Below are 26,907 nucleotides of genomic sequence, written 5' to 3' on the forward strand. Positions count from 1 at the left end.
CTAACACAAAGATGCACCTATCTCCCTGGGGCACCTTTTACTAATTCCCACAAAGGTGTTCCGTGGGATGCAGCAACAATCTCAGAGGACATTTTGAGCTGCCTAGAATTCTAGTCCCCTTACCTAAGAGGGGGAATTCTCCATTATATAGGTCTTCAAAAAAAGCAGAGCCACTGGGCCAAGCAGGCCAGATTACCTTCCAGGTTCCCTTGCAGCCAGAGTGAAGGAATACGAGCAACCAGATGCACATTCCCTGCACTGTGAATTGGGAGTTGAAGATGCACAGAAAAAGTCAGGGAGGATTCCTAGGGGCAGGAGCAAATTTCAGTTTCCAAAGCAGCAGAGGCAGGGGTAGCAGGAGCTGTAGCGAGCATTCCTCATTCAGGGCCGTAATGAAGGACTTGCAGGCTGTGCTGCCTGCAACTCTAAACTAGTTCTGTCGAGTGTTTGCTGTGCCGGCTGCTGCAAAGTCTCCCTTGTGACCAATATGTTTCCCAGTTTGATTCTCCAAGTTTCTCGGCAGTAAATTTGTTTTGTATTTAAATTGGTCTCAGTGGTTTACAAATAAGAACCATATGCAGCAGGGATCAGCACAGAGAGTGCTTTGGTTCTCGTACCTCTCTATCTTTTAGAGCTAAAAGTTATCCTAGAAAGGTTATCAGACAGGACTCTTCTCCTTCCTACCACCACACATATAGGTATACCTACTTCTTCTGGGTTAACACCCATCTGGTTTTAGATCCCATTCTCGCACCATCTCAGGAATCTTAGAATATCAACTATTCATTTCTTTCTTGTATATTTAAACTCACCCTCTCACTAGATCCTTCCTGTTAACATTTGGATATGACCACATAGCTCCCGGTTACGTAAAATGATTTGCCCTGAGCCCACATGCCTGTCTAGCTATTGGTGTATCTCACACGATTTATTTACCAACCGGGGTGCCAGAGAACTCTGTGTAACAATAACAGATTCTAGGTCTGCCATGAGATTCTGAAGGTTGTAAATATTTATAGTGATAAGTATTTGGTGAATTAGGATCTCTAGAAGTAGGACCCATGATGCCTATTTTAAACTTTTCCTGCTAGAACTCAATGTAATTTTGAAGCCTAAGGAATTATATCTTAATTTCTAGAAAAATTTTCCACCATTTTTACCTCAGATACTGCCTCTCCTTCATTCTCTCTTCTTTCTTTCTGGAAAACGTGTTAGACTTACCTTGGAGATTCTCCTCCCTACCCTATGTTTCTTAAACGCTCTTCCATATTTCCCATCTCTTCATTTCTGTAGGTTCTCATGAATCCCCAGATTGTCTACCAATGTCCTAATTCTCTTGTCTTTTAACACATACATTTTTCAATGGTCATAGTTTTTATTTTCAAATTTTTGCTTGGTTCTTTTGCATACTTTTTCTTTTTCTCTATAATCGCTTATTTTTGTCATAAGAGTCTCAAAATTATTTTTGAACATTAAAACCCCTTTAATTCCTCTACTGTCAATAGTTCCTGGGTGTGAGTTCTTCTATTTGTTGTGTATACTGACATCCTCTCACTCATTGCAGTAAGTCAACTTTTGTGCCTTGTGATTTTGGTCTGTGAGCTTATCTTCAGTGGGAATAGCTTCCATGGGAGCTCCAAACATTCAGTTCCAAGTTGGCCTCTCTTAGAACCCTTCATGCTTCATTATTTCTGAACCGTTTTAAAAAGTATTTTTGGCTAACAGTTTCTGTATGACAAGTATGAATCAGAATCACACACCATACATGACATGGATTTGAGATTCATATTTCTCCAGGATGATTCTTTGCCACACATTTCCTCCATTCTTGCATTGTCCCTGAATTGGTAGGTGGTATCTTTGTAGCCATTTTTCCCAACTGAAAAGCCTCTTCCTAGCTCAAGGGAATATGCAGGGGAAGGACAGCCCTGTTCCAGTTGCTAACTGTGTACACAAGGCCTACAAAGCTTGACTCCCATTCCTAACTGACCATGACAACTCCCACCCCTAAAGGTTTATGTCTGCTCACAATATCCCTGCAGGCTGCTTCTTTTCCACTCCTGTTCATGATTACTTGCTTTGAGTTTCCTTTGCATTTTTAAGACCCAGATATTTTCCTTTCCAGATTTGGAGCCATATATATATATATATATATATATATATATATATATATATATATATATGTTTTTAGACCTGTAATGTATTTTTCTGTGTTACCATATGACTTGAGTGGAAAGGATGAGTCCCCAAATCAATCCTATCTGTCATATTGATCCATAGTCTGGATTGCCATTTTAACAAACTCACTAGGTACTTCTTATAGACACTAAAGTTTGGAAATCATACATCAAGTTTGGAAGTCACTGCATGATGGAATTCAATACTTTCTCTTTCACCACTACCCCCTCCCCAAACCACCCACAAACACAGAGCCAATCACTCAATCAAATATTACTTCCTAAATATTTTTGTCTTCCTATTACTCCTCAGTTCATTTGGACCATTGAAATGCTTTTATAACTGAAATCCCTGTATCTAGACTTTCTCCCTTAAAATTCTACTCACCTCAGGCCATGAGGGTGATCTATCTACAGCATGCATTTGTCCAAGTCTAAAATACTTCCATTCTCTGGAAAATAAAGCCCCAAATTCCCAGAACTGTATAACAGATCATGCATAATCTAGCCTTTATCACTCTTGCTTTTTATCTTGATATCGTGAGCTTGACCTCATGAGGGTTCCTACATAGGCAATGTTTATGAACCTCAGTCTTGAGCATACTCGAATGATCTTGTCTACATACCCCTTTCTTCACTTATCTCTCTCCTATTTATGTTTCAAGATTCAGCTAAGGCAATATCTCCTCTAGGGAACCTTATCTGACCCTCCAGGCAGGGTTAAGTGTCCCTCCTCTGTGCTCCCAAAGGACCCTATACATACTCTGCCATAAAACATTATATTGAAACTTTGTTATATATTTGTTTATTTCACAAGACAACAGCTTCCAAAGAGAAGGGATTATGCTTTACCTTTGTATTTCTAGCATCTAGGTTAGAGGCTGGCACAGAGTAGATATGTTTGTTGAACTAAATTATTATTGAGGATCTCACAAAGCCAGCTCTTTCTAATGAGCTTGATTCTTTCTTAAAATTTTATCTACTTTGGAAAATTTTAACCTGGTCAGAAAAACATATCCTCAAAAGTCATAGACTAAAAAGTTTTCTAGTAGTTTATGCACTTGGAAAATTGGGATTAGTCCAGTAGAAACATTCAACCCTTGATGATATGCTCACTTGGCTCCCCCAGGTTGATAGAAATGTCACCTCTAATATAATTTCTTATCTAATTTACAGATTTTCCCTAATTCACTCTATCATAGAAGATAGTAATAACAATCCCATTGGAAAATAAGAGAGAAATCATTAGATACCATCTTTTCTCTCTTTAAAATTATGCACAGTGTGACTCCAGTTTCAGATAGAAAAAAAAAATAAACAGAAATAAATGATCAAAGACTGTCTAGGAACTATACTCCACATTAAGCCTCTCAGTCAACTTAAGATTCCCCCTTTTCATATATTGGAATAGCTTGGCGTTACCTTGGAGTACTTTGAGGTCCCATAAAGTATTTTTCCCCCTATAATGCACCAAAATTAAGCTAGCCAGCAAAGATCTTTGAGGTGTTTTGTGCCACAAAAATGACATTTCTTTTTCTTTTCTAGTGTGTGTGTGTGTGTGTGTGTGTGTGTGTGAATGTGTGTTAAGTGCACACAGGGATTATCAAGGGATTTAGAACATTTAAGAAGCACAGGTTCCTTTTTTAAAAAATCTTGAATTACTTTTAAAAAAGAAAAAGAAGATATAATTTTAAAGCTAAAAAAAGGAGATTTTCCTGAAGTGTCTTTTTCATTGTGTCTGTTCCCCACCTCACCCTGAATATTCGAGGCTCAAATCATTTAAACGGAATGAGTTAATTCATCCATATATAAACCCTGAGGTGGTTTAAAAAATTCCATTTGTCATTAGAGAGTGAATATCAAGGCACTCGCCTCAGATTTCTGTGTTGTTGACAGACTCGGGAACAGAACTTAAAATTTTCCTGCTAGATTTCTTTGAAGCTTATGAAAGTTGATGAAATAACTTTGAACAATGCAATGAGTGTGAAAGCAGGTGTGGGAATTTTCCTCAGCTGCTATGACCTGCAAAGAGTTTCAAGGGAGTTCAGAAATCAGAGGGACTGAGGTGTTTTGCACCAAGTCTGGGAGGGAGGGAGTGCTGGAGCTCTGAATGGCTTGGTGCCCTTTGGTACTTTGATTACTATCTCTTCATATTTACCCTAAGAACGGAAGCTGATGTACTTCACAAATTCCTTAAGTGCACTGCCATAGGATAGTGTGATTTCCAGAACCAGGGATTCTTTTGCTCCAACTAGTTCCTTTCTTTCTACAGCTGAAACTGGTAAACTAAAGAAAAAATAGACGTTTTGTGGACCAAGCCCCCATGGAAACCTCCCCATCTGCAGCTTACTGTGATTGTTGCTCTCCCAATTCCCCAACTCACATTCCTGCCTGCCCTCGGATATATGAGCACACAAATATCCACAGGAAACTCACACTGCCTTTGTGGCCAGCACTTGGCTCTTGTCTATAGGTACTCCTCCAGTCAACCTATACAGATATGCATATCAGAACCAACCAGAAAGCTTAAAAACCAGATTATCACCCCATACCCAAACTCTTTCCAATTCTGATTGAGTAGAAGTAGAGAGAAGCTTGAGCCGATGTATTTCTTTTCAAAACTCCTCAGATGGCTCTGATACGCAGATGTCGGTTGACGTATAGAGCAGGAGGGGAAGCCTTAACAGCCCCTTTTTGAAAGGGCAGTTGAGAAAGAAAGGTTCATCATTGAATTAGCTTGTCTGATAATCATCTGCTCCTCTGTGCTGCTTTTCTAACAACCACTAAATATCTATCAAAATTTACCTATTTCTTAGGCTACTGCATTCTTGAGTTATATCTGCCTGATGATCCCAGGCCTGTTTGTCAGTGGGGTTTTACATTTCCTAACAAAAGAGTTGTAAGTCATATTGACAGTATCATTGGACTTTCCTTTATCAAAAAGGAGGAAGGCCCTATGTCAGACATAAAATAAATGCCTGATTTAGAAATCTTTGATAGAAATCTTACCAAAATCATTTAATAATATCTGAAATGGCTTCTAAATGACTTCCCAATTTGGGACCAATGTTCCTGGTTGACAACAAAAACAAAAAGTAAACATTTTTAGTAAATGAAAATGCAATTTGTAATTAAAAGTTTCAGTTCATCTAGGAAAGACAAGTGATTACCGTACTACTATGATCGCTACTGCAAGAAATGTCTTCAACACAAAGACAAGAGGTACAAGCAACATGTGTGCTTCAGTGGTTGAATGGACAAACAAAATCTGATACATACATACAATGGAATATTATTCAGCCTTTAACAGGAAGGAAATTCTGACACATGCTACAACATGGATGAAACTTGAGGACACTATGCTAAGTGAAACAAGCCAATAAGAAAAAGACAAATACTGTATAATTCCACTTATGTGAGGTATGAGAGTAGTCAAATTCATAGAAACAGAAAGTAGGAGGGGGAAATGGTGAGTTGTTATATAATGGGTATAAGAGTCTCAGTTCTGCAAAATAAAACAGTTCTGGAGATTAGTTGCACAACAATGTGCATATATTTAGCACTACTGAACTGTATACTTAGAAATGGTTGCGATAATAAATTTTATGCCACGTGCTTTTTATGACAATTAAAAAGAAAAAAGTTGTCTTCAGTTGAAAAGCCAAGTGCATTTGTGACTCAGTAACTGATATTGTCAGTTTAGATAAGGCACTATAGAATTGAAATTAGAGAAAGTAGCTGTCAGCTTTAACTTCAACACATGATATTTCAGCAAAATTAGGGAGCATATTATTCATCTATCCATTCTTTTAGATAGTTAAAAAGTATTTACTTGTTGTGCATCTCCTAAACTTTAGTTTCATAAAGGCTTGGCTGGCATTGAGTCAGCCTCATTCTTATCTAGAGGGGATTAGATTCAGTCCAGGGTGTCCCAAGTATGTATTTCTGGGGAGATGACATGTCCAGATCTGGGTGGTCTCCTGTCAAGTCAGTGTTGTTCCCCCTATTACTAAGGATGACCTGGAAGTTCAAATCTAAAGAAGCATTGATCAAATATTTCTCCTGTGGGTTTTCTAGGTCAGGACCAGAACAGAAAACTCACCATTTGTCTAACTTGAGAAATCTTCAACTTGTTCCTGATGAACAACACATCTGATTATCCCTAAATCTTACAATCAGTCTCAGACTCTGGAGAGTGTGACACCAGAAGTCAATAGGGAGAGATGAGGAGAGTAGCTTTAAGCCCAGTACACATGTTCCCCGCCCTATGAATTATCCTCGCCCATCTCAGAAACAAAGGTGTGTTGATGGGAACAGGCTTAGAGGTCTACCAGATAGCACTTTGAGATCTACTTAAAGACTCCTGTTTGGAAGTTTAGATTCATATGCTATCTTTTCACTGTTAGCTTTCTTAACGGAATTAGAGAAAACACCTTGCAAGAGAGGGAAATAAGAGAGACAGACTCTTGAGTCCAAAAAACCAAGGAACAATCCATATCTGGTGACTTGTCTTAAAACAAAGACATTTGTCTAGACTTGTTGAAATATGCAATCTGAAACTTGCAAATATCTACATAGCAAAAGTTCCAATGATTGTCACACCTTCCCTCCCCCACAACCCTTGACTCTTTGCATACTATTCACAATGCCTCTTTCAGTGGGGTTATACCTTTGCAACATCATCTTGAATGCACAGAAGTCGATTCATATACAGCAACAGATTCTGAAATTAAACTTTTGTTCTAAGGACTATTGAAAGTAACTACACATAATCCAAATATCCTTATCTCACCACCTGTGAAATGTGGCTTCATGACATAAACAAGACAGCTTCTCTAAATAGTGGAGGACAAGACCAAATAAACTGGGGGGGTACCTTCAAGATGGTGGTGGCGTAAGACATGGATATCACCTTCCTCCCCACAAATACATCAAAAATACATCTACATGTGGAACAACTCCTACAGAACACCTACTGAACGCTGGCAGAAGACCTCAGACTTCCCAAAAGGCAAGAAACTCCCCACATTCCTGGGTAGGGCAAAAGAAAAAAGAAAAAGCAGAGACAAAAGAGTACAGATGGGACCTGCACCTCTGGGAGTGAGCTGTGAAGGAGGAAAAGTTTCCACACACTAGGAAGCCCCTTCACTGGCACGCATGGGGGCTGGGTGGGACAGGGAAGCTTCGGAGCCACGGAGGAGAGCGCAGCAACAGGGGTGCGGAGGGCAAAGCAGAGAGATTCCCGCACAGAGGATCGGTGCCGACCAGCACTCACCAGCCTGAGAGGCTTGCCTGCTCACCCGCCGGGTCGGGTGGTGGGTGGGAGCTGAGGCTTGGGCTTTGGAGGTCGGATCCCAGGGAGAGGAGTGGGGTTGGCGGCGTGAACACTGCCTGAAGGGGGCTAGTGCGCCACAGCTAGCTGGGAGGGGGTCCGGGAAAAACCTGGAACTGCCTAAGAGGCAAGAGACCATTGTTTTGGGGTGCGCGGGGAGAGGAGATTCAGAGCACCGCCTAAACGAGCTCCGGAGACGGTCGCTAGCTGTGGCTATTAGCGCAGACACAAGAGACAGGCATGAAAATGCTAAGGCTGCTGCTGCAGCCACCAAGAAGCCTGTGTGCAAACACAGGTCACTATCCACACCTCTCCTCCCAGGAGCCTGTGCAGCCCATGACTGCCAGGGTCCCGTGATCCAGGGACAACTTCCCCGGAAGAACACACAGCATGCCTCAGGCTGCTGCAACGTCACACTGGCCTCTGCTGCCTCAGGCTCACCTCGCATTCCATACCCCACCCTCCCCCGCCCCGCCCCCCTGGTCTGAGTGAGCCAGAGCCCCCAAATCAGCTGCTACTTTAACCCCGTCCTGTCCAGGCAGGAACAGATGCCCTCAGGCGACCTACATGCAGAGGCGGGGCCAAATCCAAAGCTGGACCCCAGGAGCTGTGCAAACAAAGAGGAGAAAGCGAAATCTCTCCCAGCAGCGTTAGGAGCTGTGGATTAAATCTCCACAATCAACTTGATGTACCCTGCATCTGTGGAATACCTGAATAGACAACAAATCATCCCAAAATTGAGGTGTTGGACTTTGGGAGCAACTGTAGAATTGGGGTTTGCTTTCTGCATCTAATTTCTTTCTGGTTTTATGTTTATCGTAGTTTAGTATTTAGAGCTTATTATCATTGGTAGATTTGATTAGTGATTTGGTTACTCTCTTCCTTTGTTATATATATATATTTTTTTTTCCCCTTTTTCTCTTTTTGTGAGCGTGTATGTGTATGCTTCTTTGTGTGCTTTTGTCTGTATAGCTGTGCTTTTACCATTTGTCCTAGGGTTCTGTCTGTTGGGTTTTGTTTTTCATAATTTTTAGCACTTGTTATCATGGGTGAATTTGTTTATTGGTTTGGTTGCACTCTTCTTTCTTTCTTTCAATTACTTTTTTAGTTTTAATAATATATTTTTTAATTTTAATAACTTTATTTTATTTTATTCTTTACCTTCTTTCTTTTTTGTTCTCCTTTTTATTCTGAGCCATGTGGCTGACAGGGTCTTGGTGCTCCGGCCAGGCTCTGGCTGGAGCCTCTTAGTTGGTAGAGCTGAGTTCAGGACATTTGTCCACCAGAGACCTCCCAGCCCCACATAATATCAAACAACGAAAGCTCTCCCAGAGATCTCCATCTCAATGCTAAGATGCAGCTCAACTCAATGACCAGCAAGCTCCAGTGCTGGATACCATAAGCCAAACAACTAGCAAGAGAGGAACACAGCCCCACCCATTAGCAGAGAAGCTAAAATCATAAGTTCACAGACACCCTAAAACACACCACCGGACAAGGTCCTGGCCACCAGAAAGACAAGATCCAGCCTCATCCACCAAAACACAGGCACAAGTCCCCTCCACCAAGAAGCCTACACAACCCACTGAAAAAACCTTAGCCACTGGGGGCAGACACCAAAAACAATGGGAACTATGAACCTGCAACCTGTGAAAAGGAGAACCCAAACACAGTAAGTTAAGCAAAATGAGAAGACAGAGAAATATTTAGCAGATGAAGGAGCAAGATAAAAACCCACCAGACCAAACAAGTGAAGAGGAAATAGGCAGTCTACCTGAAAAAGAATTCAGAGTAATGACAGTAAAGATGACCCAAAATCTTGGAAATAGAACGGAGAAATTACAAGAAACGTTTAACAAGGACCTAGAGAACTAAAGAGCAAACAAACAATGATGAACAGCACATAAATGAAACTTAAAATTCTCTAGAAGGAATCAATAGAAAAACTGAGGCAGAAGAATGGATAAGTGATCTGGAAGATAAAATAGTGGAAACAACTAACACAGAGCAGAATAAAGAAAAGAGAATGAAAAGAATTGAGGACAGTCTCAGAGATTTCTGGGACAACATTAAATGCACCAACACTCGAAATACAGGGGTCCCAGAAGAAGAAGAGAAAAAGAAAGGGACTGAGAAAATATATGAAGAGGTTATAGTTGAAAACTTCCATAATATGGGAAAGGATATAGTCAATCAAGTCCAGAAAGTGCAGAGAGTCCCATACAGGATAAATCCAAGGAGAAACATGCCAAGACACATATTAATCAAACTATCAAAAATTAAATACAAAGAAAAAAATATTAAAAGCAGCAAGGGAAAAGCAACAAATAACAAACAAGGGAATCCCCATAAGGTTAACAGCTGATTTCAAAGCAGAAACTCTGCAAGTCAGAAGGGACTGCCAGGACTATTTAAAGTGATGAAAAGGAAAAGCCTACAACCAAGATTACTCTACCAGCAAGGATCTCATTCAGATGCAATGGAGAAATTTAAACTTTACAGACAAGCAAAAGCTAAGAAAAGTCAGCACCACCAAACCAGCTTTATAGCAAATAATAAAGGAAATTCTCTAGCCAGGAAACACAAGAGAAGGAAAAGGTATACAAAAACAAACCCAAAACAATTAAGAAAATGGTAATAGGAACATACATATCAATAATTACCTAAAACGTAAATGGATTAAATGCTCCAACCAAAAGACACAGACTGGCTGAATGGATACAAAAATAAGACTGTATATATGCTGTATACAAGAGACCCACTTCAGACCTAGGGACACATACAGACTGCTGGGATGGAAAAAGCTGTTCCATGCAAAAGGAAATCAAAAGAAAACTGGAGTAGCAATTCTCATATCAGACAAAATAGACTTTAAAATAAAGACTATTTTAAGTGACAAATAAGGACACTGCATAATGATCAAGGGATCACTCCAAGAAGAAGATATAACAATTGTAAATATTTATGCACCCAACATAGAAGCACCTCACTACATTAGGCAAATGCTAACAGCCATAAAAGGGGGAATCAACAGTAACACAATCATAATAGGGGACTTTAACACCCCACTTTCACCAATGGACACATCATCCAACATGAAAATAAGTAAGGAAACGCAAGCTTTAAATGACACATTAAACAAGATGACTTAATTGATATTTATAGGATATTCCATCCAAAAACAACAGAATACACTTTCTTCACAAGTGCTCAGGGAACAGGCTCCAGGATAGATCCTACCTTGGGTCACAAATCAAGCCTTGGTAAATTTAAGAAAATTGAAATCGTATCAAGTAATTACAGGAAAAAACCTGTAAAAAATACAAATACATGGAGGCTAAACAATACACTACTAAATAACCAAGCGATCACTGAAGAAATCAGAAAGGAAGTCAAAAAATACCTAGAAATAAATGACAATGAAAACATGATGACCTAAAACCTATGGGATGCAACAAAAGCAGCTCTAAGAGGGAAGTTTATAGCAATACAACCCTACCCCAAGAAACAAGAAAATCTCAAATAAATAACCTAAATTCACACCTAAAGCAATTAGAGAAGAAAGAACTAATAAAACCCAAAGTTAGCAGAAGAAAAGAAATCATAAAGATCAGATCAGAAATAAATGAAAAAGAAAGGAAGGAAACAATAGCAAAGATCGATAAAACTACAAGCTGGTTCTTTGAGAAGATAAACTAAATTGTTAAACCATTAGCCAGACTCATCAAGAAAAAAAGGGAGAAGACTCAAATCAATAGATTTAGAAATGAAAAAGGAAAGTAACAACTGCCACTGCAAAAATAGAAAGGATCATGAGAGATTACTACAAGCAACTAAATGCCAATAAAATGAACAACCTGGAAGAAATGGACAAATTCTTAGAAAAGCACAACCTTCCGAGACTGAACTAGGAAGAAACAGAAAATATAAACAGACCAATCACCAACACTGAAATTGAAACTGTGATTAAAAATCTTCCAACAAGGTCTTCCCTGGTGGCGCAGTGGTTGAGAGTCCGCCTGCTGATGCAGGGGACATGAGTTCGTGCCCTGGTCTGGGAAGATCGCACATGCCGCGGAGTGGCTGGGCCTGTGAGCCAGGGCCACTGAGCCTGCATGTCCGGAGCCTGTGCTCCACAACAGGAGAGGCCACAGCAATGAGAGGCCTGCGTACCGCAATTAAAAAAAAAAAAAATCTTCCAACAAACAAAAGCCAGGACCAGATGCCTTCACAGGTGAATTCTATCAAACATTTAGAGAAGAGCTAACACCTATCCTTCTCAAACTCTTCCAAAATATAGAAGAGGAGGAACACTCCAAAACTCATTCTATGAGGTCACCATCACCCTGATACCAAAAACAGAAAAAGATGTCACAAAGAAAGAATACTACAGGCCATTATCAGTGATGAACATAGATGCAAAAATCCTCAATAAATACTAGCAAACAGAATCCAACAGCACATTAAAAGGATCATACACCATGATCAAGTGGGGTTTATCCCAGGAACACAAGGATTCTTCCATATACACAAATCAATCAATGTGATAAACCATATTAACAAACAAGGAAAAAAACCATATGATCATCTCAATAGATGCAGAAAAAGCTTTTGACAACATTCAACACCCATTTATGATAAAAACCCTCCAGAAAGTGGGCATAGAGGGAACTTACATCAACATAATAAAGGCCATACATGACAAACCCACAGCCATCATAGGTCTCAATGGTGAAAAAATGAAACCACTTCCACTAAGATGAGGAACAGGACAAGGTTGTGCACTGTCACCACTATTATTTAACATAGTTTTGGAAGTTTTAGCCACAGCAATCAGAGAAGAAAAAGAAATAAAAGAATCCAAATCAGAAAAGAAGGAAAAGTGTGACTGCTCGCAGATGACATGATACTATACATACAGAATCCTAAAGATGCCACCAGAAAACTACTAGAGCTAATCAATGCATTTGGTAAAGTAGCAGGATACAAAATTAATGCACAGAAATCTCTTGCATTCCTATACACTAATGATGAAAAATCTGAAAGAGAAATTAAGGAAACACTTCCATTTACCCTTGCAACAAAAAGAATAAAATATCTAGGAATAAACCTACCTAAGGAGACAGAAGACCTGTATGCAGAAAACTATAAAACACTGATGAAGGAAATTAAAGACAAGACAAACAGATGGAGAGATATACCATGTTCTTGGATTGGAAGAATGAATATTGTGAAAATGGCTAGAGTACCAAAGCAATCTACAAATTCAATGCAATCCCTATCAAACTACCAATGGCATTCTTCACAGAACTAAAACAAAAAATTTCACAATTTGTATGGAAACACAAAGACCCCTGCAAGACCCCATGCAGTCTTGAGAAAGAAAAAAGGAGCTGGTGGAATCAGGCTCCCTGACTTTAGACTATACTACAAAGTTACACTAATCAAGACAGTATGGTACTGGCACAAAAACAGAAATATAGATCAATGGAACAGGATAGAAAGCCCAGAGACAAACCCATGTAACTATGGTCACCTTAGCTTTGAAAAAGGAGGGAAGAATGTTCAATGGAGAAAAGACAGCCTCTTCAATAAGTGGTGCTGGGAAAACTGGACAGCTACATGTAAAAGAATGAAATTAGAACATTCCCTAACACCATACACAAAAATAAACTCAAAATGGATTAAAGACCTAAATGTAAGGCCAGACACTATAAAACTCTTAGAGGAAAACATAGGCAGAACACTCTATGACATAAATCACAGCAAGATCCTTTTTGATCCACCTCCTAGAGAAATGGAAATAGAAACAAATATTAACAAATGTCACCTAATGAAACTTAAAAGCTTTTGCACAGCAAAGGAAACCATAAACAAGACCAAAAGACAACCCTCAGAATGGGAGAAAATATTTGCAAATGAAGCAACTGACAAAGGATTAATCTCCAAAATATACAAGCAGCTCATGCAGTTCAATATTTAAAAAAAACAACCCAATCCAAAAACGGGCATAAGACCTAAATAGACATTTCTCCAAAGAAGATATACTGATTGCCAACAAACACATGAAAGGACGCTCAACGTCACCAATCAGTAGAGAAATACAAATCAAAACTGCAATGAGTTATCACCTCACACCAGTCAGAATTGGCCATCATCAAAAAATCTACAAACATTAAATGCTGGAGAGGGTGCGGAGAAAACGGAACCCTCTTGCACTGTTGGTGGGAATGTAAATTGATACAGCCACTATGGAGAACAGTATGGAGGTTCCTGAAAAAACTAAAAATAGAACTACCATATGACCCAGCAATCCCACTACTGGGCATATACTGTGAGATACCATAATTCAAAAAGAGTCATGTACCACAATGTTCACTGCAGCTCTATTAACAATAGCTAGGACATGGCAGCAACCTAAGAGTCCATCGACAGATGAATGGATAAAGAAGATGTGGTACATATATACAATGGAATATTGCTCAGCCATAAAAAGAAACGAAATTGAGTTATTTGTAGTGAGGTGGATGGACCTAGAGACCGTCTTACCAAGTGAAGTAAGTCAGAAAGAGAAAAACAAATACCATATGCTAACACATATATATGGAATCTAAAAAAGAAAAAAAAATGGTCCTGAGGAACCTAGGGGCAGGACAGGAATAAAGACGCAGACGTAGAGAATGGACTTGAGGACACAGGGAGGGGAAAATGTAAGCTGGGATGGAGTGAGAGAGTGGCATGGACATATATACACTACCAAATGTAAAATAGATAGCTAGTGGGAATCAGCTGCATAGTACAGGGAGATCAATCAGGTCAGTGCTTTGTGGCCAACACTGCATTGTGGCCAGTATCCCTCCTGGGATAAGGAGGGTGGAAGGGAGACACAAGAGGGAGGAGCTATGAGGATATATGTATAAGTATAGCTGATTCACTTTGTTTTACAGCAGAAACTAACACACCATTGTAAAGCAATTATACTCCAATAAAGATGTTAAAAACAAAAAAGTTTTCTGGGCTAAATCGCACAGACACACACAGACACACACACAGACACACAGACACAAAAGACCCAAAAATTTTAACTAAAATCATAGCTGGATTATGAGGAGTGAAACTGAATTTAGGTTGTAAATGTTGCTTAATGTTTCCCCCAATGTTCAGCCACCTTCACAGAGCAGGACTGACACCTTTTAGAATGGAAGTTTTCAGGTGTGGCAAACCATTGCTATTTCTTGGGTCATCTTTAAAGGTTTATGGTACAGGTTGCCCCAGTGGTCAAGAACAGAAACTGCAAGAAAGCCCTATGGGAGAGACTAAGCGAATGATCACCAGATTGAAAGGTTTTAGAAAACCAAAGAAAATTTTTGTTGCAGTATTGGAAACATGGTTTTCTTGTTATCAAATGGACACAGACTACAGTGTCACCAATACTAGATAAAATGTCATCTGTCACACATGCATCATCAGTACACATTCATAAGGTATCAGGAATGTGAACAGAATTGGGGAGGGCACTACAAAATGTCTTTGCAGTGAGACCCCCAAAGTGACCTTGCCTTGCAGCACTTGGACAAATGAACCCTAAAGCAGTTCAGTTTTGATCATTGGGTTATATCTACAGTCATCAAGACTGTATATTTGTAATTTATTTGAATATCAACTGTTTGCTTTGTTCCTGTAGCATCTTTGAAGAATTCGATTTTTCTAACTGAAGGCCAGGACACAGTTTTAGTGGCACTTGATATCCCCTCTGAGTCTTTTTTTACAACATGACTTCCTATTTATTACAGTGGATAGCTGAGAAGAAACTGAGAGGAGGAAAATCAAGAAAAGAGGGTGTTTAGGAAGCAATAATAACTGAACTGTTAAACACTGTCTGAGGTTTTAGATAAAAGTAGTTGGTCTCAGCGTATGTGAACTATGTATCGTTGATTCTGTTGTCACTTCCCAACATCTGCTTCAGCAATTTATTCTCCTCACTTGAATTTATATTGTCAGATTAGTTTAATATTCAAGTGAATCCTCCCTTTCAAGTAAAAGAGTTAAAAAGACAAACCACATCTTGAGCTAGGAGTCAAGCTGGATGCTTTAATTCCTGGTGATTTCTCCATATGCATTTAAATGTCTTTAGTCAAATTAACTGTCAAACATGGCTTGCAATGAACCTGACTGGAAACTTTAAATTTTTTTAGGGAGAAACTTGAGATTCTTGCCTCTAAATAAATTTAAAAAATAAATTTAAAAAATAAAATTATTTTTATTTCCAGACATATACCAGATTAAAGGAATTGAAAAATACCAGATTAAAGGAATTGAAAAATTAAAGAATGGACAAACTGCTCATTTAATTGCACCTAGAAAATATTTGACTAATAGATATCACTGTAAAGCCCTTTGCTCAATAATTCATTGCCAAGAACCAACATCTCAGAAGTCCTACTTATAAAGAATAAATATCCTAAAATAATAATATCACTATCAGTATTAAGTAATACAATGCCACTAAGCAATTTACAAAACATTCACCCATACACTCAGTCTCTTACTTTTAACATCGTAAACATTTTTATATGAGATCGGATCCATTTCACCTTAAACTTAAAAATTTCTGCTGTAAAATTGTTTCAATTTTGCATTAAGAAAGCAGTTTTTTAAAAACATTGTCTCTAATGGGAAAGTAATACACATCACAGAGAACTTCCTACTTTGCTGCTTTCTCTCTTAAACACTGTACAAAGCTATTTCATGCTATATGAGAATCATTTCTCCTATGATAATTTTCATCTCTTCTACTTAGATTTCCTTATGATTTGTTAAGCTGTTTTGAGACCAGCTCCTGTCCTCACTAAGCCTATATCCCCTATAATTTCACTGCTCTTAGGGAAGAGCGGTGTTTCTGAAGGAGAGGGATATTTCTTGGGAAGGTTAACGTAATTAGGTTCTTTATCACACAGAAAAACCCTTCAAGGTGAGTTAAGCAACTTGGTGCTTCAGGATCTTAATTTTTCAGTCCTCGAACACGTGCTTGTGCTTTATGATTCAAGATAAGCCACCGATGGCCAATAGCTACAAATTTTTTCCCAGAAGGCAGCCTTAGTCAAGTTCCAAAGGAGTGCTGAGCACAGAAAAACAAAACAAGTATCTGCCCAGTAATAAAGTCATTGCAGAGAAAAAGCTCTTCATTATTTTCATAATCATGTTGGAGGAGATGGGTAGCACTGTCATAAGGCAGATATAGGAATTCTTTTTGTCCTCTGATTTCTGTGCTCTTCCATTATGGATGTTTGCCTATGTTACCCACACCTGTAGAGGTGGGGCTGAGAAGCTGAAATTGCTTCACATACATCTTTGGCCCTTTGGGCTTTCTCTGTCGCCAGAGAGGGTTGGACTGAAAAACAGGCTTCCTAGCAGGCTCTGTTAGGTGTGTGACTTAGGTGCACTTCTCCCGCCATTCTCAGGGTGTGATTTGAGATGGTAAGCCCAAAAAGTAGATTTGGCTTTAGCAAACACTGGCTATGTTTTCTTTTCACAAGACCTATTGAACACTCTATTTTGTTCTGTGCTGTGCTCAGCTAATAATAGAAAAACCTATTTATTGCACTGTAGGTTCTTTCTCAAAAATCTCGGCTGCAACCATTGTAAAGCAATTATACTCCAATAAAGAAGTTAAAAAAAAATCTCGGTTGTCAGCCCGATTAATGTTTACTGGGTAAGAATATTGAGGCAGGGTTACACTCACATAAAGAAAGAACGTACAAGCAGTACCCGTTATCTCAGAAATGGATTTGTTTCAGTACAGATATCTGATGCTATATGAAAGCAAGTTGGCCGGTAGATATTGGTGCAGCTTATTTTTTTGAAGTTAGCAGGATCTCAATTACCTAAAAATTATTCTTTCTATCAAGTGTAACCCTCATATGTATCATATAGAATGACCTGAGTCCAGTAATTCCTGTTAAAAGTGGGCTATAAGGGAAGGCTGCCTGCCTATCACAACCCATGCTATAAAGGCCTTGCCATCACTACTCTTTTATAATCAACTCTGTTATATTGACTTTCTACTTGTACTCACTCTGTAACTATCCAAGGTTACCTTTACGAACCTAACAAAGTAATGGTGCTATTGATTAATGAAGCCTCACGTTACCATTGAAAATAAAAATCAGCATCTGGAATCGAAAGACCTGGATTCAAGTCAATTTAGCTACTTCCTTACTAGACGCCATGATTAGATCTACTCAAGCTCCCTGGGACCTCAGCTCTCTCCTCTGCAAAATAGAGACGCTAACGTAGATGACAATTAGCTTTCATCAATGAGCAGCGGCTATTGGGAGTGCAGGTTAAGGATGATGAAGCCACAGGTGCAACCTGTGAAGGGATCCCCACATCAAAGGCTTGCCATAGAGCACTAAGAAACATCCACGGAACATATTCATCATCCCTGGGCTTTTAAAATATTCACCTGAGGCAGTATAAACATAAAACAAAACAACAGATGTGAAGCTGATTGTTTAAGCCAAGTTGTATCCAAATGCTGCTCTCACTTTTAATAGTTTCATTATTAATGATGGGTTGTTAGAAGAGAAGTGAAAGGAGAAAACTAGCTATACCTTCTGTATTCAAACCATTCTCTTATATGTCCTTGGTAGTGAGCATTTTATCAGCAGTCCTCTGGAGACAAAACCTACCTGTTATGTATGCTCTCTAAGGGAATGACGGTGGGCTGGATGGGGTAGATTTCAGACAAAATGGGAAGAAGCTGTGCTCTGGCAGGCCCAAGACAGAGATTCCACAGGAAGCAAGAGGCAGGGCCTTAGAGCACTCCTCATATCATTCCAGGAAGGCAGCCACCTACTTTGCCTAGGCGTCGGGCCAGCTCTGGCAGGAGATTGGATCAAGGCTATTTGCATGTCTGTTTCAGGACATTAAGTTTTGTCTACCCATACAAAGTAAGGAGGAGATCAATGCAATCAGGCAGAAAACGTAATTTAGAAGAAGAAAAAGGAGGAGGAAAAGAAGAAAGAAAAGACAAAATTTTGCTTTCAATGAAGTATAAATTTTATTTTTTGTAAAGTGTGACAGAGTCATCTGTAGAGAAGATACTTTAGTGTTTTAGTGACCAGTTTAGAGTTTCCCTGACGTGTTTCAAGGAATAATGACAAAAACCAGAAAGACATACCCACTACATTGCAAACATAGCATTGGGTACTGTCATTTATGTGTTATGTCATTTAATCCCCACCGACTCTTTGAAATGGGATCTAGAGCCTGAAGATGTCATGCGTCTGGCCTAATTTCTCACGGCCAATAATTGACAAAGCCCAGCTTTAGAATCCGAGGCCATGATTCAAAGTGTGTAGAAAGACCAAGAAATTTTAAACAGTGCTGGCAACTCTGTGTTGAAACTCTTCTATAAATAGTTGCCTGATTATTCCTAATTCCCACTGACTTGGTATAATGCAAGCTATTCAGCAATGTGATACGGATAAATATTTCCTTTTCAAAACACTGCACAAATACATGATTTCCTCCCTCTGTCCACCCTGTAGGAGAAGTAGGAAAAGAGCAAGGTAATAGGAATTTACCTCTAAGCTATAAAGCCTTCCTATCCTTTCAGTAATCACTGAGGGGAGCTCCTGCTTACTGGGGAGACCATAACAGACTCCATTAGATTCAAGTACAACACTTGGGTTGCCTGGCTAGAGAATGCCAAAAAAGCAAAGGAAAATATTATTGTTACTGAAATCATTTGATGTCTATGACTAATAAAACACATGTTGGCAAACGGAATTTTTAGAAATGCCCAAAGGACTTGGTTAAAGCTATGAATTAATAGCATACAGTAGTTCTGTCTGGAGAAAATTAAAAAAAGAAAAAAAGATAATGCTGTTAAACTGTTTTAAACTTTATCTGAATAACCAAAAAGTCCAAACAGAAATCTTAAGCAACCAATCTAGGTCCTTTATTCAACTTTAAATTTAAATTTCCCCTCCCCTTTCTCTTACAGCTGAATAAGAAAGTTTATACATTTTGAGTCACATTATTCTTGAATTCTGAGGGACCCACAGGCCTTCTTGGCCAACATCTCACAAATACCAGAATTATCTCTAAAGTATCTCTGACAGCTGTATCCACCTTAGAGACTATGAGGGTTGAGGTGTCCATTCATGCAAGTGCTGTGTCCCTGGAGGGCTAGGGGTGGAAGGAGTTGGGGGTAAGCCAGACCTCCAGTTACTTCTTGACCCAGGTCCCAGAGGTTACTCTGGGCCTGCCTGAAGATGTCCACCCAGGCAGGCTGGGCCCGAGTCTGCCCAGAGCAGGAGGTCTTTGCCTCATCCTATCTTGTTATGGATTCAAGCTCTAACTGCTGGAGGGTGCTTTCTCATGCTGTGCCACAATCTGCCTCCTTGTGTTTCCTCCACATTGTTTCTCATGCTATCTCTGGAACAATACTGTTTGACTCAACTTCCTCTCCTCTTGGGTACCCCTTAGATAACTGAAGTCAATTGTCATAACTCCCATATATACTGTCTCCTCCAAACTAAATATCCTCAGCTTCTTTCTCAGATCATAAGGCAAATAGACAAATATTATAACAATAGTAAGAGACAAAAAACAATAAGAGAAAGACAAAAAGGTGGTCTGGAGACGGGAATTTTTTAAAAGAGTTGTCGTCTTTTTCGCAAGAGGGAAGAGATATGGGAACATATGTATATGTATAACTGATTCACTTTGTTATAAAGCAGAAACTAACACACCATTGTAAAGGAATTATACTCCAATAAAGATGTAAAAAAAAAAAAGAGTTGTCTTTTTAACTGAAAAGCTGAAAATTTTAAGTGATACCGAGCGCTATATCTTTCCACTGAGTTCCTGTGCACTATCCCTTAAGTCATCCCATCAGGATGGAAATGTAGCTCGTTGAGAGTTTTACTTAATGACACCATGCCAGCTCCTAGGGATCAGCCAGCAATTCTCACCAACTTGCATTTATTTTTGCTTTATTTAGTATCAATGTCTACTCTGAGAAAAGTTTCTGGAAGAATACTTACCTGCATACGAATAGATGTGACACGTTTTCAGAATTTGAATACCACCTATTAAGAATTAAGGGAGGGGCAATGTAAGGAAACTAAATCCTTAGTTCTTTCTCTTCCCAAAATTTTATCATGTAAAATTCCACATACAGAAAAGTTGACATAATTTTATAGTAAACACCTATATCCTTCATAGCTAGACACTACAATTGACACTTTGCTATCTTCACTTTATCACGTATCTATCAGTTTCTCTATCCATCCATCAACCCGTCTTACCTTCCTACACGTTTCAGTGTAAATCGTGTTCATCAGTACCCAAATCCCTGACACTTCAGCCTGTATATCATTATCAGTTCTTTTTTGAGACTTTTCATTAGCACTCTGTTCTGAATCCCTCTTGCCATCCTTTCCCTCGCTCCCTCCACTTTCTCAATTTTCGTTTCTACATCCTTCCTCCCACTTTCCATCCCCAATGTCCTAAGTGGTAAAAGCAAAGTGTGAAAAATCTGAGCATGGAGCCGTCTTGAAGCAGCATCAGGAAAGGCCCCTCACAGGTATGATCGCCATAGACCTGGGATAGATGAGGTCTGCATGAACAAGCTAATGCAAACCAATTTACAAGAGAGAGAAGTACAGATTAGCAAGACAATTTAATTTACTGTCAGAAACACAGCTACCAAATACTTAGGCACCTGCATCTCTTCATCAGCTCAGTCTCTCCCTGAACTAAGCTGCATGACAGGCCAAATTGTGAAGGGTTTAGGTGAACAGAGACACAGAGAAAGACAGTGAGTAAGAAGGTCTTAGTGACATGGAGCAGAGATCTTATCAGCACTGTTTTAACAGCTGGCCAGCACGGTGTCTAACACCAAAGGGGTGCTTCATAATTAGTACAATGATAAAATGAGCACATGAATGTTAACTGCCCCTCTAGCGGAACGTCTGTGGCTCAGGGCGCCTCTCACCTGGACGGGCTGAGTAAATTCTGCCCACTTCCACCCCTCTGACGCTCTTTAATGAAGTTCCATGACCACCATTCTCCTTTGAATAATGCATTTTCTTTTATCTGGGCATATGCCATTAATTAAGCTTTCATGAAGTCCTGTCTTGCTGTCTTTAAAATGAGAGGTCTGTGACTATCTAATCCCATCTTTGATAAACTGATTTTATTGGCTTTACTCTCAAAACAGGGAGTGATTCCCTGCTACCTGAGTGTACTCTTTTTAAAGATCAGGGAACATCATCTTCCCTGGTGAGCAAAAACTATTCCTTTCCTTATCTCAAGATTTATGTCTGATAAGAAATGTTAGTCGTTTATTTTCTGGGCTTCCTAATTACCAGCCCACAAAGACTTGGCAAGGTGAGCTCTTCAGTGGAAAGGCAGCAACACAAAAATGCAAACGCAGCACTTTTCACAACAGACAGCTTCTCTGTAGTTGCAGAGAAATCCAAGTTTGATAAATCAAATCCATCGTGAGAATCATAAATGGAGCCTTCTAGTCATATAGTTTCAATGGGAATCCTTTGGTTATGTAACAACTTCTTAATGTAGTTCCTTCAAAGGTCTCGATGTCATAAATCAGATTATTTTATAGCAAGGAATTCCTGTCCTTGCTATTTCAATTGCTTGAAAACCCTCTTACCACTGACCACTTTCTCGAATTCTCTAAATAGATACCATAGTAAATATTTATAAACATCAGCATTTCATGGTAGCATCACATGTTTTAGAGTTTATTTGAATGCACACCGTTATGGTGTTAGGGCAGAAGTGACAGAATCAAGGCGGTGATTATTTCATGAGAGTCTACGTACAGACTGGAAAAAAAATCAGATGTTTTCAGGTTTGGGCACTTCAATGGTAAAATGCAGACTGCCAGCTAGAGTTCTTTTCTAATTGCCTCTCTATATAAGCAGCCAAAACACAAGGCTCAGATCCAGATAAAAACCATTCAATAGGGTGAACGATACTATGATGCAGAGAGTAGGCTTTTATTGTTGGTGATTCCAGGTCTCTGACAGGAGCACATGTACCTCAGACAGGACTCAGTCTAGATGAACAGGGAGCATTTCATCTAAGCCGGCTTTCAAAGGCCCTGTTTGTTCAGACATCATTAGTTCTTTTTATTCCTTTGATGCATGTGTCTCTAGTGACGGAAACTCTTATTTCTTTAAGAAACTAAAGCACAAAAGGAAACTGGAAAAGCTACAAACTGATTTGGCAACAGCTAAGCAAGAGGCTGCCATCACAGTCCTGGAACTCAATGAGAAGATAAAGACTCTACGTGAAGGAAAGCCAGCCCCTAGAGGTCAGTATTACCATGTGACAGTCACACACTGGCCCTTGGTCCTAGGTGATGCATATAGCTTTTCTGGCAACAAAGCAGAAAGCAAGGCCACAGTGCCAGGCAGTGTGCTGGTCTGGCCCGATCTCCATTCTGCATGATTAGAGACAGCACGCAAACTCCTAACTCCAAGCTGGGTGTGATTTCACCGTGTGAGAGGCAGGGGATGAATAAGCGGTTCCTTAAAGAAGAGTCTCTGAGACTGAAGAGGGGACTGAAACAGGTCTGATAAGTGTCTTGCTGGGTGGCCGTGAGGGAAGAGCAGGGCCCAAGGAGGAGACCTCAGGCCCCCAGGGACGGGGCTCTGAAGTGGGGCAAGGAGAGGGGCTTGTCTAAAAGTGTAGACGGGCCAACAGACTGACTAAGACGGGCATGGGGAAGCAAAGAAATTTGTGTTTTAACGATAGGCTAACGAGCTAGAAACAAACAGCGGAGCCTGGTTGGGAATGAAATCTGGGTGGTTCAGAAAAATTTAATAGCCACTCTGGTTTGGATTTTTTAAAAAGTTTTCTCTCAGAGATGATTACCAACCTGGGGGAGAAAACCCCTCGGACTGCCATCATCAGCAATAATATGAGTTCACATTTAATACTACATGGCAGGCATTTTACTCAGTATTTCATGTGCGTTTAATTCTCAGAATAACCTCCGAAGCAAGTCCATTTACGGATTCCACAAGAATAAGCACAGGCTTAGAGATGTGGATTATTATCTTGCCCCAGGACAGACATGTGTGGCAACCTGGGCAATCACCCCAGGGCGCCTGCGCAGCTCTGGTGCAGTGAGGCTATTTCTCTGCTCTGCGGCAGCGACAGCAAACCTGGTGCAGTGAGGCTATTTCTCTGCTCTGCGGCAGCGACAGCAAACCTCATTCTGCCGGGTGAAACTCTTGCAAAACTATGATTCCTTGGGATGAATGTTTTCCTTTGATGTGCAGCACTCTTGTAAAGCCAGGAACATGCAATTGTTCTTACTCCTGTTTCCTTTATTACTCATAAGTAATTATGAAAAAAGAGGAGGAATGTGGAAATAGTGGAGGAGGAGAAAGTAGGTGACGTGGTGGCTGCAGAAAGTGAGACACTCCCAGCATCCTGCCCACATGGGAAACTGTTTAATATGAGTTTGGTTTTAATTTTCAATTTTGAATAGCACTTCCCCGAGATTGAAATGGCATGTAACACCATCACTTTGAAACGCAGCCTTTTCTCTTTCCACAGAACAACATAAAGACAGTTTAATTTCCTTTCACCACCTTGAAACCTAAAAGAATAAAATCCAATAGAGAATATTATGCATTTAAAGGTCTTTATTCTAAGGCATCATGGCCATATTTCAAATAAGAAGAAGCTGATGATGATTGTACAGCACATTGGAGAAAGTTCTCCAGCTCACCTGAGAGAAGCTTTCAACTTCTCAACTGTATTTTGAATCTAGTGGAAAAAAAGATTTTATTGCAAGGTATCTACTTCTCATTACTCTCTCTCTCTTTTTTTTTTTTTTTTTTTTTCCTGCGGTACGCAGGCCTCTCACTGCTGTGGCCTCTCCCGTTGCGGAGCACAGGCTCCAGACGCGCAGGCCCAGCAGCCATGGCCCACGGGCCTAGCCGCTCCACGGCATGCGGGATCCTCCCAAACCGGGGCACAAACCCGTGTCCCCTGCATCAGCAGGCAGACCCTCAACCACTGCACCACCAGGGAAGCCCTCATTACTCTCATTTTTGACAAAAATAATATCATTTGCTATCTAATGATGATTTTGTCCCTTTGAGAGTTTGATGGGTCAAAATTAAAATAGTACTGAGGCACGAGGACTCTAATGGTTGTGGAGGGAGGTTAGAAAACATTAAATCCCACCTTTGCTTCTTTGTCCATTTTTTTCTCTATATTTCTGTTTAAAAGGGAAAAAAACTACCTGTACAGGAAAAAACAAAACAAAACAAAAACCCTAATGTATTATGAACAGATATAAATTTAAATAAAGTCAAGTACTCCAAGGTCAATTATGGATGAAAGCAGGGACTCCCTTTTCAACCCATGTGTTGCTTCTTTTATTTGGTGGAGAACCTGAGTCAGTGAACTGACATACAGCAGGAAGGTCTTAAACCAAATATTTGCACAGTCTTACTCTCCCATGGGTCTCACGCAGCCTCACCCTGCATTCAATAACCCAGGAGATTGTCAAGGCCGTTGTGGCCCGAGAGTAATATGAGCTCTCATTCTCAGACTTTGGTCACCTTGCCCTACCTCTCAACTGATTTGAAAGTAAGGTCTGAAAAGATGTAGGTAACTTTAACACACAATGAATCCCATTTAACCGCTGGACAATTAGGGTTGACCCAGCTCCCACACATAGTCCTTGACCAGAACACCACTCCTTCCCTAGTTAGTCCTGTGTCCTTTTATAACATGCTTGTTTTTGGTTTTTAGACATCTGTTTGTGAATGGCAGATGCCCCCAGTTATAATAGCTTAAGGAGAAAGGGTGATGTATTGGCACAAGCGTAAACAAACTAAGAAAGTGCATGCCATCAGCCTTAGAGTCCCATAGATTCAGGGTCTCAGATCCCATCAGGGCACCTGTGTCTCTCCACTCTGCTTCTCTCTGCGTGGAGACTTTCATTCCCTCAAGTGGGATGTCAGGAGAGTCTGGACACATGGCCACAATTAATTAAGGGCTGCCCTCCTTATCTCTCCTCCAGAGAGGAAAAAAAGCATTTTTCCACCAGCTCCAGTTAGAAGAAGTACAAGAAAATACTCTGTCCTGGTTTGGGCTGGGTACTCATCCAGGGCCATGAATCAATCTTTGTAGCCAGGGGTGGGGAAGTATGGTTGGACAAGCCTGGTCTGCACCAGCCGCCGGGCGGAGGGGCACAGGGAAATAAGAGGGGGAAAGGAGGATGTTGTGAATAGCGGCTCCCAGAAGCACAGAGCTGGACTGGGAGAAGAATACTTCCTTAAAGGAAGGGATAGCCCATTGCAGGAAAGAAAGAGCGAGGCACAAAATCAATATGTCCGATCCACTTTCAGCTGGTAATCAAGTTAAAATATAATAAAATGCTTAATGAGTCACCCATCCATGTGTATTTGCACTTTTTAAGTAGATTCTTCTTGATGAACAAAAGATCTTCATGATCCAACAAATAAATGTCCAGCAGTATAACTTCTGACCCCACAGTAGATGGAGAGTGAACCACTTTGGGAAAGGAGACCCCTTCCAGCCTCCATCAAGGGACATCGTGGTCGTCTACTCTGAAAGCTGATCTTATTGTAACAATTGAAAATGCAGGAGGGGAAAAAGTGTTGATTCTAATTGACATGCTATCTGGATTAACATGAAGCTACTTCTCTGCTATAGTTACAAACCAGTGCCTATAGTTATAACAAGCAGATTAAAGAGATGGATGCAAATAAATTAGAATTTCTTTTTATGCAAAGGTGCACAATTTTTCCCTGTTTGGTTCATTTTCTAAGTAAGACTATTTATAAGGTTGCCATTCAACCTCTGATCAGAGGAATGTCCTGGAATACTAGGAATACTTTTAAGCATGTTCAAATTGATGAAACAGTGAGCTACCAAATTTTTTTTAACACGTAAACACAGAAAAACTATTTCGTTGGCTATGTACTTAAATTACCTCCAAGGAAATAAATGATTTTAGTCAATGGCAAGTTCAAACAAAAAGCAAAACACCTTTATTATAAAACTGGCACTGCAGGAAACTTACTTACAGCCTATCCTTGTTTGCTGATCTTACTTTGTACAGATAATCACAGCCCAGGGCATATTCCTTGCCTCACCTCCACAACCTGCATCTGAAGTGCTCACAGTTTAATTCACTCACAGAATTCAGTGAAACGCCTATTATACCCGTTCAAAGCTTGTGTCCACCTTTTGGTAAACGTTAGTAGGCAGGAACCTACGGTTAGATTTCAAAACCATCTCTGCTCCCTTTGGTTTTGGAGCACTAAGTTACTTTGTAAAGGACCTTGGTGACTAAGTCCTGTTGTTGGC

General features: G+C 40.0%; 1 protein-coding gene across 1 annotated transcript in view; it reads left to right on the plus strand.

Moving 5' to 3' along the window:
- Positions 1 to 26,907, plus strand: part of CCDC192 (coiled-coil domain containing 192) — a 202,741-nt gene that overhangs the window by 113,303 nt on the left and 62,531 nt on the right. The window contains 1 exon segment of the mRNA XM_060146339.1: positions 22,729 to 22,861. Within this exon segment, the coding sequence (XP_060002322.1) occupies positions 22,729 to 22,861 (133 nt within the window).

This window comes from Lagenorhynchus albirostris, chromosome 3 (assembly GCF_949774975.1).
Source record: "Lagenorhynchus albirostris chromosome 3, mLagAlb1.1, whole genome shotgun sequence".
Taxonomy (NCBI): domain Eukaryota; kingdom Metazoa; phylum Chordata; class Mammalia; order Artiodactyla; family Delphinidae; genus Lagenorhynchus; species Lagenorhynchus albirostris.